Here is a 10,954-nt window from a genome sequence, read left to right as displayed (position 1 = left end):
AGCACAAACTGAGAACATTTCCTCACTCTGCTGTTGTCTTTAGTCTCTCTTCTCTACATGTTTAATTACTTTTATCAATAATGTGTTTTCTTTGTCTCTCTTCCAGAGGAAAATACATTGGACCAGTCCTGGACCAGTCCTGTGTTTGTCTGTCTCCTTCCTGTCCTCCAAACCCAGCTGGTCCTATTTCTGGTTCTGGTTCTGCTGGAGGTTTCTACATGTTAAAGGAAGTTTTTCCTCTCCACTGACACCAATGTGCTGCTCAGGATGGAGACTGTGATGAAGTGATTCAGCACAATCTGCTGCTTCTTTAGATTGATTGTTTTGTGCGTACAGAGCCCTGAGACAACATTTGTTGTGACTTGCAGCTATATAATTAAAGTGAAATGAACTGAGTGAAATTATATTGAACAATTCTGTGTTTATATATTAAATACGAATGTTTTCCAAAAGTTCTGAGAGATTCTTTGGAAAAAAACGCACAATTTTTTCAAGGATTTCTTGCCTTTTTAAGACAGAAAAAAATAGAAATAAAACATTTGGACTTTTATTGGAAACTGGGACTCAGTTACACCAAATGCTGATAGATATTTGTCTCGTGCTAACGTAAAGGAGGAGGAGTTATGAGCTGACTGGGTTTCTCCTCAGAATGAGCTGTCGTGTCGTTCCTTCTTATTTAWTGTCTCTGGGTGGAGCTCGGACCATCAGGTCAGTCAAAGACAACACATTTCCAAAGACGCGTCCAACAAACCTCTTCTCAGACAGGATGAAGGGTTTTACTTTCAACTTCCTGCCTCAGAGCACAGAACATTCAGATTTCATTTTAAAACGGTCCCCGTTCTTCTGACTCCTACGGATGACCTCATGACGGAGGCGTTCATAAACAATAGGGGTGGGGGGAGAGGAAGCAGTCTTTCCTTTGCGCAGAGCACCCACCCTGCGCAGCCTTCCACTTCAAATTCTTGACCTCRGCAGTCAGTGAGAGATGACGAGAGGAGGCGCTCCGTCTCTTTAATGTCTGAGCAGCTTCATGTGGACCTGGAACGGCCGGGGACAAGAATGCAGCTGGTCCACGAGGTCAGCTCTATATTTTTAATAGCCTTCATTAGTTGGAGCAGGGGTCTGAAACCTGCGGTTCTGAAGCCACACGTGGCTCTTCAGCRTCTCTGAAGTGGATCCTTCAGCCTCTCATCAAAAAGCAACAACATGAACCTGATGCTTTTTAAACTGAACGTAGAAAAATGCACTTTTAGCAGTTTTTTTGTCACAAGGGTTGTAATCTGGGCCAAAAACTTTCTGCAGCAAAAGTTTGGTCTGCATGTGAACTTTACAACTTTTTAAGACATCAGGATTCAACTAAATGCTTCGTTTGTCCCTAAGTGTAAACACAGTGTTCCTGCAGTTTAAGCCAAGTTAAATTCAAGACTTTTTAAGACCTTTTAATGCCAAGTGAAATTAAATTTAAGACCAATTTCATAATAGACACAAATGACAAAAATTAAAAATTAAAAAAATATTCAAATATTGCTAATAGATCAACTGTTTTTATCCAGATCTAACTATAGCAGAAACATTCCTAGCAGTCAGATTTAAACTTAAATTAATTTCAGGAAATCCTCTAACGACCTCAAATTTGGAGTTTCAGGACTCACATTCTTTGCTGTTGATGAAACCTTAAAGTGTCTGTGATATCAAGTTTTTGTAAGAAATATTAATGCATTTTTGGAATAACATTATTAACATATTAAAAACAAATTTCACATTGCTCAGATGGACAGTTTGCCTGTGAAATAACAGGAAGTGATGACAAAGGGGAATGTCTACATGTGAATATTTAAAAAAATGTTACCAATTATTTTAATATTTGAGATGAATTACAATCATACAATGTGTTAACATTTTTAAGCCTTCTGAACGATTAATTGAAGACATTTTAAGGCTAATTAAAGCCTTATTTTTGGACTGATGATTCAATGACTTTTAAGACTTTTTAAGGATCTGTAGGAAGCCTGAAACATATTTTACTCATTTTCAAAAAAAGAGCTTTGCATAGTTTTAAAACAAAAGTCTCATTGCTTATATAAACCNCATTATTAACATATTAAAAACAAATTTCACATTGCTCAGATGGACAGTTTGCATGTGAAATAACAGGAAGTGATGACAAAGGGGAATGTCTACATGTGAATATTTAAAAAAATGTTACCAACTATTTTAATATTTGAGATGAATTGCAATCATACAATGTGTTAACATTTTTAAGCCTTCTGAATGATTAATTTAAGACATTTTAAGGCTAATTAAGGCCTTATTTTTGGACTGATGATTCAATGACTTTTAAGACTTTTTAAGGATCTGCAGGAAGCCTGAAACATATTTTACTCATTTTCAAAAAAAGAGCTTTGCATAGTTTTAAAACAAAAGTCTCATTGCTTATATAAACCTACATAAATTGTTCTTTTCTTTCTGTTTAACATTTAAAAGGAAAAAAAAAGTGGTTCACTCCCTGTGTTTTCCTGAACATCCTTATTATCATCTGCTGCCATCAGGTTTCACTTTAATATCTTTCAGCTGCTGGTAAAAGTTTAAAAACCACTTTAAAGAACAAGTGCTGTCAAGAGTTACTGTGTTTATTCTGAGGTGGAAACCCAAAGCTTTTTTTGTTCATGACAGAATAACAGTTTAGTTAAATACAGACAGATTTGGTTCTGAAGTAGTGGAGGGGGTTTAGTGTTTAATTTCTAACAGGAAGTGTTTGTTATCCTGACTGAAAGGATCAAATCYTTTGCAGAAACTGTTTGTGTGACGTTACCTTTCCTCAGCTGCCGGGCGCCCTCCTGTAGACCGGCCTCCAGCTCAGCCAGCTCCATCCCCTGCGGGGTGTTGGGTGGAGTGAGCAGACACGACGGGTCCAGAGCCAGGCTCTTGTGGAAGCTCAGGTCCTCCTGTCCTGGGAGGTCGTTCTGCAGCTGCAGGCTTTTCAGCTTCTGGGTGAGAACTGCTTCACAACTGCTCAGGTCCCCGTGAGATCCTCGGACCTGCGGTGGTTCTCCAGGGGAGGCACGGTCGGGGTCTGCCTCAGGACTGAACCAGGTCGAGGCCTCAGAGACCACCTGATGAGCGGGATCCTTAAAAGGTGTAGCGCAGGGGGAGTTCCCCGTTGGACCGTCTGTGTTTGTCGTGTTAGCAGCCTGAGTTTGAACCACATGAAGTTGATCAATAACACATGTAGAACCATCAAAGCGTCTCATTTCCTGACCGCTTCTGGCTTCTGGTTGCTGTCGGGGTCAGAGAACTTGTTACCTGTTCGTCTCCATCCCTTTCAGCTTGAGTTTGGGTGGCYGGTAGCTGACGAAGGAACTCCTGCAGGTGAGCCAGCTGTTCAAAYAGAGCCGGCTCCACCAGAGGTTTCCCCAGCTCCAGGTGGAAGGTGCTGCTGGGCAGGATGAGCGGCGGGTGGTCATCAAAGCTCTCCAGGATGTCCGCTGCAAAGAAAACGAGACGAAGGGGCCAGATGTTACCCTCACAAACACACTGACATTCAGCTAAGCTTTGTAATGAAACTCAATCCTGTACTAACAACTAATTATGGGCAGTGAGTTAAGATCAGATCAAAAGCTCTCYTTTGATCCAGCAGGAAGCAGTTTGTTCGACTGAAGTAGCAAATTAAAATCCTGTGAGAGTTTCGTGGCAGTGGTCCTGCTGGAAGAGGGAACTGTAGGATGAAGCTGATTGGTGGAGACAGGCTGAGAGAAATCATCTCAGTTTATTTTCATTAAGCAGTTTCACTCTGAAACTTATGTCTTCCTCTTTGTTTTGTTGAACATTAAAGCGGCCTCCAGAAGTTTTATATTTAAGATGTTGGCTTGGTTTTTGAAATGTGATGTTTCTAATAAAAACCAGAAACTAACTTTCAGCTGAAGTTCCAACTTCAAGCTCTGTTCAGAGAGTTCAGCTCTCTGATTTTATTTAATAAAGCTGGGTAAAATAAGTGTAATCAGTCTTGGATCGATTTCATTTACCGGTAAACTTGTTAAAATTGATCCACAGGGCATGGGATGGATTTTTCCCCCATGGTGTGATGAAGCTGAGTGTATTTCTATATTTTGTCACCCTTGGCTTGGCGTATGTTTACCTCCGGTTGATGTTCAGAGCTAATGTTAGCTTCTGATAAGTTATCTGGAGCAAAACAAAAGAAACTAAGGAATCAGTAACATTACAGCTGACTCTGCAGAGCCTAAAGCTATCAGAGACCATGGAGACTTCTGTTTGTAAAGATTTACTCTGTGGAGGAAAACTACTGGATGTAAACATCTGACTGCAGGTAGAAATGTGAGAAAGATGAAATTCTAACAAAATCATTTAGTTTAGTTACCAATATTATTATTTTTAAACTTTAAGAAATGTCTTTATGAAATCCACAGTGATTAAATGTTGCAGTTGTATCATTTTTATCTTTTTTTTTGTTTTGTTTTAACAGAAGGTAACCGAAACATTACAAATATATAGTTTTCATGCTCAAAAGAGTGGGCAGAAATAAACTTATATTAGCCCACCTCTTCTCCTGCAGCTTTTTTCCATCACTTCTTATTCATCAAGAAAATTATTCTTCATTTCTTAAAAATGAATTCCTCCAACAACAACACTGTCACTTACAATTCCTTTTTAATTAAAACCTTTGAAACTCGAGACAGTTTGGTTTCAAGATTAAACTGTTTAATTTACAAGTTTCTCCTTAAAACCTGTTGTTTATGATGAAAAGAAAAAATAAAGTGAATTTGTATTTTGCAACACAGTTGAACCATTTTCATTATTTAAGAGCAGATCGAATTGAATCGTGATGAATCGATTCAGAGAACTGGCCAGGATACCCAGCCCTAATATTTAGTATGTTAATAAACTTTTTATTTATTTTAAATCTTTAAGCATGCCAGTTTTCAAGTCGAAACATGAAAAGCTGGTAACAGGTTCTTCTGACACCTGTAATAAGGAGCTTGGTAATTCCAGCTTTTTGTAATAAAAGCTGCCCTGAGGAGAAACTGCTCAGAAAGTGGATCTCAGTGACAGAAAACAGAAAACTGATGACAGTAAATTTACTAATCCAATATGATAACAGATGTTAACACAAATAAAGGTTTCAACTTCTGAGAATCACTTGATTTGATAATCAACAACATAAAACAGTCATGGAGAAGCCATATAGGGCTGGGCGATAATTCAGTAACAATATATATCGTGATTGACACGGGGTAAATATCAATAGAAAACATGTCCAATTATYTGGATAACTTTACTGGTTATTAACTGGTAATGGTTGACAACTTTCTGATAAAATAAGCGAGGACCTTTCAGCTAAACAGCACCAGGAAAGATAAGACTTTTAAGAATTTTCTATATCGACCYATATGAAACATTTATWTCATGACAGATTTTTCAGCCATACAAACTCATTAACAGGTGTTGCAATAAGCAGTAACTTATCTTACAATCCAAATGTTTTTGCTTCTAATAAAAACTGTTGTTAAATCTGTCAGATAACCAATAAGTTATAATCTAACTGTTTTCTTTTAAATGACAAAAAGAGGCTGCTCAGATACTGATTCTGTTGATAAATGAAATATTTGGAGATGGGGGGGAGGGGGGGGGGGGGGGGGGGGGGGGGGTGTCTGTGTGACTCACCGGTCCTGAGAGCGTCCTCTGACTCTTCTGGAGCTGGGCTCCATCCGCGGGGACAGGTCTTACCGGCGCTGTACTCCCTCAGCATGTGGTGAAGCTGGGCCGCTTTCAGAGCAGCGAACTCGGTCCTGAGAGAAGCCCAGGACGCCTGAATAAACACAACAARACAACAGAACCCTGAGAAACACAAACCCTATCATAAACTCCACCGAGTTTATTTAAAGGAACTCTTTGTTTCCAACGTGAGAGCGATGAAGTGGCAGAGCATTTTCTCATATTCTTGTTTTCACATAAACACTCGGTGCCCCTCTCTCATTCCCATGCAAAGGATTTAAAACATTTATGGGATGAATACACAGATTCCCTCACTGCCACCTAAGAACCAGATGTGGCAGCGAAGCCTCGTGGGAACACATTTCCCAGACGTAGCTGGTGAAAACAGTAGCGTTTACAGTCGTCTCTTCTTGTTTGTTTTGTTAAAAACGTGTTGAGAGTTGGATTTCATATCACTAATGATAATGTCTTTGAGAGATCTGATCCCCGTCTTACCGCAGCCTGAACACGCACGAGAAACACAATATTTGGTCTTTTTATGACGAAGGAAGCAGGTGAATCGCTCGGCAGCAGTTATGTGATTACTGTGAAACAAACATCATAAAGCTGATTCCAGCTGAATAGCAGGAAGTAAAACTTTAGGCAGACATGCCGGGGCCACAACTGAAACCACAGCAGAGTGTTGTTGGGTCGCTGAGGCCAACAGAAACTAATGTCTGAGCTCCGCTTATAAACAGAAACCTAAAAATGTTCTCTGTTTGTTATGTCTAAGATTTAATGTTTGTCACTTATATTCTACTCCCCCCACAAAACAAGAATTGGCACATCCCTTTGGTTTAGTTTACAGCCGTACCAGCAAGCGTTTATAGTTTTAAAAAGCTCAGAACTACAGATGGAAAAAGAAAAATCTGTTGAGGGTGTGTTCTGGTTTGAAGTGGCCACAAAGTGATCTCAGACTTCTATAAAACTAGCTGCCTCATGTTGTACAACAAGGAGACGAGACGGAGCCCATCAGCAGCTGTGTTTGTGTGCGTTTTAACTTTGAGTCACACCAACAGCAGGTGTTGAACTCTGTGTAAAACTGAGACGATTACCTCAGTTTATTCAGTGATACGAGACCTGCTTGATGCAACGACGGATTAAATCATCTGAATTCAAACAATAGTAATTTACAAATAACAAAAACAATACCAAAAAAAAAAAAAAAAAAAAAACGTTAACTCCTTCTTGAGTGACAATCTGTATTCGTACATTATACTACTTTATATTTTTTTCAACAGACTAACTTTTATCATTCTCCTAAACATAAAACTTGATCTGGCATTTTTAAAGTGTCTGTGACATCAAATTTTTGTAATGAACATGAATGCATTTTTGGAAAGATAACATTGATAACATGTTGCAAAARAAATTTCACGTCCCTGAGATGAACGGTTGCTGAGATATTTGCATGTGAAGAAACAGGAAGTGATGTCAAAGGAGAAGCGTTGTTACAAAAGCTAAAAAACACAGACTGTAGAGAATCTGACATTTCTTTAGATTATTTTTAGTCACTATCAAAGAGAGACGAAGAAGAGTTAAAGTTTAAATAATTTTGTTTTAATAAACAGAAACCAGCAAGTTTATTTTAATAATGCGTTCCCCTTTGATGTCACTTCCTGTTTCATTTTGGCTGAGCAGAATTTAAAAYAAAATAGGCTGGTTATGTAACAAAACGGGTAAAAATCATGTGTACTATGTCAATTTTATTAAGTATGAAGTTGCTTTCTTTGACTTTTTGTATTTGAAGGATAGGCAAGTCACAGGCACTTTAACATCAATCCCCAGATTATTCCATAATCCTATTCCTTGGATTGAAGAACACCACTCCTTCAAACTGGATCTAAATTTAGGTTTCACAAACATCTCTATCCTCTCTCTCTTTAAATAAAATGTAATTGGATGCTTAAGGTAATGTGTTTCTATAAGCCCTATACATAACTGATAAAATATTATAATCAACCAAATCATAGAACTTCAATAACTTCAGTTGATAAATAAAATAAATTGAAGTTATTGAAGTTTTATGATTTGGTTGATTATAGTATTCACTTTTTTTAATCTAAAAGAAAGTGGAAATGTCATATTGCTTAATAAAAGTTCAATTAAAAATTAAACATGTAATATTACTTGAAGAGATGCAATGCGTTTATTCAAATATGTCTATTAGGTCCTGAAATATATTGCTTACAAACAGATACACCAGCAAAACCATGCTTCACCTATGATGGGGGTGCGATAAAAACAACTGAAAAAGCTATTAAATCAAAAAAGAACAAATAAATAGGAATAAAAGTCTAAAAACTTTAAATCCTAATAACTTCTAGCGCACCCAAACTTGCATCTGAACCTAGTTAAACCACTTCTCTAATCTCTGACTTAAACTAATCCCTCTGTGCATTATGTCCCACAACAACTAGCTAAAGACATTACACTAAACCTTACTGTCTTCACATGCAAGCTTTGATCTAAAAGCCTTGAATGCACATGAAGAGAGGAGGTAAATAAAACACAAGCAGTCAGCAGAGACGGCACAACAAAAACATTCAATACTTATCATTTCATCACGTTTCAGGTGCCATAAAAACCGTGACTCAGTCAAAAGCTGTCATTTTATAGCCTTCATGACCTCTTGCACAAGTTTTGGACTTGTTTTTCCTTTTGGTCTCAGTATTTATTAAGCTTCTATCAGTTAAATAAATCAAATAAAATCTGAAAAGACAACTAAGAGAGCATTGTGCTTAAGTAGGGATTAAATTGGCTTTGTTCTTTTACATCATGTGTTGATTCTGTGATGTAGTGTGTAATTCCTGACAAACACTAAAAAAGCAGGATATGAGAAGTTTCAAATTAACTTTACAGCAAAGCTTTAAAATGTCATTCTTCCTCTTAAAGAAAAAAAATGCTATTTGAGTTAAATATTAGTTTAGGGGACAGGATACACACTCATCCATATAATCTGAGGTAATGGACGCACCTTTACTGACATATCATGAGGTCATGATTTGAACATTTGAAAACATTAACTCACTCTGGTTCCTGCAGGAACATAACGTTCTCAGATACACTTTAACTAKAAACCAGAACGATTCTCTCTGTTTTTAATAAACAGAATTGTTATATTTCTCAGCAATAATAAAGTTAGAAATATTTCTCTGTGTTTGACACGGTTAAAAAATGTAAAGTTTATACAAAGTGCAAGGTTTTACACCTCATGTATAAACATAGAAAAGTAGATTAGTCATACTGCCACTGTTAGGACAATGAAAACACGGAGGCTGACGTAAACACGAACAGAGGCAGCACCCGTCTGTGGTAAGACAAACAGGAAGAGAGGAACGGATGTCTGCTGACCTGCAGCAGGGTTTCTTTAGGTGTGGCCAGCAGATTGACAGCAGCAGACAGCTTCTGGAAGAATTCAGTGGCTAGATCGCCCAGACCAATGCTCTGGATCCAATCCAACAACAGGTCCAAGTTGGCCCGGATCTGCACACCGCGGGACCACTGGTAGAATCCAGCAACAGAGCCTGAACAAGCAAATAAAACAGTAAGAAAAGTACATGATGCAGGAGAATAAATATACAGATTATTTAGCTTCTGTTAGGCTTGTTTTAACTTTAACAGTTCAGTTTCAGCTTCTTTCGTTCAATGTTGCAGAAAACACAAATTCCTCCATAATCAACACTAAACTATAAGCCCATTTCTTACAACAATAATTGCAAAAAAAAAAAAAAAAAAACAATCCAGCCAACTATTTATACAGCACAAAATGCCAAAGCAACAGTCAAAAGACTGAGCTGAGACTTTACCTCTCTCCATGAGCGAGTTGAAGAGCGATGCATTGATGAAGAAGAACAGGTAGGCGCAYAGTTGTAGCGAGATGTCTGGGTGCACCTGGAAGGCGGTCAGGAGCTTCAGCGCCTCTTTGAGCACGTCCAGGATGGTACCYAGCCCATCAGGCACTTGCAGCTGACCGCTCTCTGAGAACGGGTTCCCATCCAGCAGGCTGGACAGAGCRGAATACATACTCTGTAGGAGAGGGTGGAAACATTTTACTTCACTGTTGAGATGTTGAACTGAATTCCCTGCAGGATTCCAGTTTATATTACATACTCCAACAGTTAGTGGCACAGAAATATCCATAGTTTTGTCTGAGTAKAGAACATAAAAAGAGGGAGGCATTCACAAAAAGTACAAGAAACTTGRAGGAAAGGTTTGTTTTGCAACATAGATGGGAATGGGAAAGAAATGAAATATGTTCTGATGTTTTTGACCTCTTGAGTMGATTTGTAAATAAGTAGCTTATTTTGGCTGATTATGACACTGTATGAGGGCCAACAACTATCATACATAAGATGGTGTTAGCATTGGAGAGGTTAGCGACTAGCATGCCTAGGCTAGTGACCCACTGGACTGCAAACTCCCTACGCTGTCCGTTAGCATTGGAGAGGCTAATGACTAGCATGAATAAGCTGATATTGGTATTGAAGAGGCTAATGACTAGCATGGATAAGATGACGTTAGCATTGGAGAGGCTAGTGACTAGCATGAATAAGCTGACAATGGTATTGAAGAGGCTAATGACTAGCATGGATAAGATGGCGTTAGCATTGGAGAGGCTAGCGACTAGCATGAATAAGCTGATATTAGCATTGAAGAGGCTAGTGACTAGCATGGATAAGATGGCGTTAGCATTGAAGAGGCTAGCAACTAGCATGGATAAGCTGGCATTAGCATCGGAGAGGCTAGTGACTAGCATGCCTAGGTTGCTCACCTACTTTATTAGACACAAACTTTTTGAATAAAGAAAACTTTCTCTATAAAGCCCCAACTTGAAAGCTAAATAGAAAAAAAAACACCATCATAGACCAACAGACAAGGGCAAATGCAGATGCTAATTCAGGTAGCAACTAAAGCGTGTCTGCTTCACAGTAATAAGTTTTATGTTTAATATTTATGCTTGATGTCATGTTGAACAGCTTCTCTATGCTAGTCCCTAGCATCTCTAATGCTAACGCAAGCTTATCCATGCTAGTCACTAGCCTTTCCGAAGCTAATGCCAGCTTATCCATGCTAGTCACTAGCCTCTTCAATGCTAATATCAGCTTATTCATGCTAGTCGCTAGCCTCTCCAATGCTAACGCCATCTTATCCTTGCTAGTCATTAGCCTCTCCAATGCTAACG

The 10,954-nt window shown here is 38.5% G+C and overlaps 1 protein-coding gene across 1 annotated transcript in view; it reads right to left on the bottom strand.

Annotated features, from left to right (window-relative positions):
* Positions 1 to 10,954, bottom strand: part of radil2a (Ras association and DIL domains 2a) — a 37,228-nt gene that overhangs the window by 5,821 nt on the left and 20,453 nt on the right. The window contains exons 9-13 of the mRNA XM_014010311.1: positions 9,579 to 9,798; positions 9,124 to 9,296; positions 5,680 to 5,824; positions 3,304 to 3,485; positions 2,813 to 3,191 (exon numbers count right to left, since the gene is read on the bottom strand). Of these exons, the coding sequence (XP_013865765.1) occupies positions 2,813 to 3,191; positions 3,304 to 3,485; positions 5,680 to 5,824; positions 9,124 to 9,296; positions 9,579 to 9,798 (1,099 nt within the window). The remainder of the gene's footprint in view (positions 1 to 2,812; positions 3,192 to 3,303; positions 3,486 to 5,679; positions 5,825 to 9,123; positions 9,297 to 9,578; positions 9,799 to 10,954) is intronic.

Source organism: Austrofundulus limnaeus, unplaced genomic scaffold (genome assembly GCF_001266775.1).
Source record: "Austrofundulus limnaeus strain Quisiro unplaced genomic scaffold, Austrofundulus_limnaeus-1.0 Scaffold67, whole genome shotgun sequence".
NCBI lineage: Eukaryota > Metazoa > Chordata > Actinopteri > Cyprinodontiformes > Rivulidae > Austrofundulus > Austrofundulus limnaeus.
The sequence above is the reverse complement of the archived record's forward strand: the minus strand, read 5'-3'. Positions and strand labels throughout refer to the sequence as shown.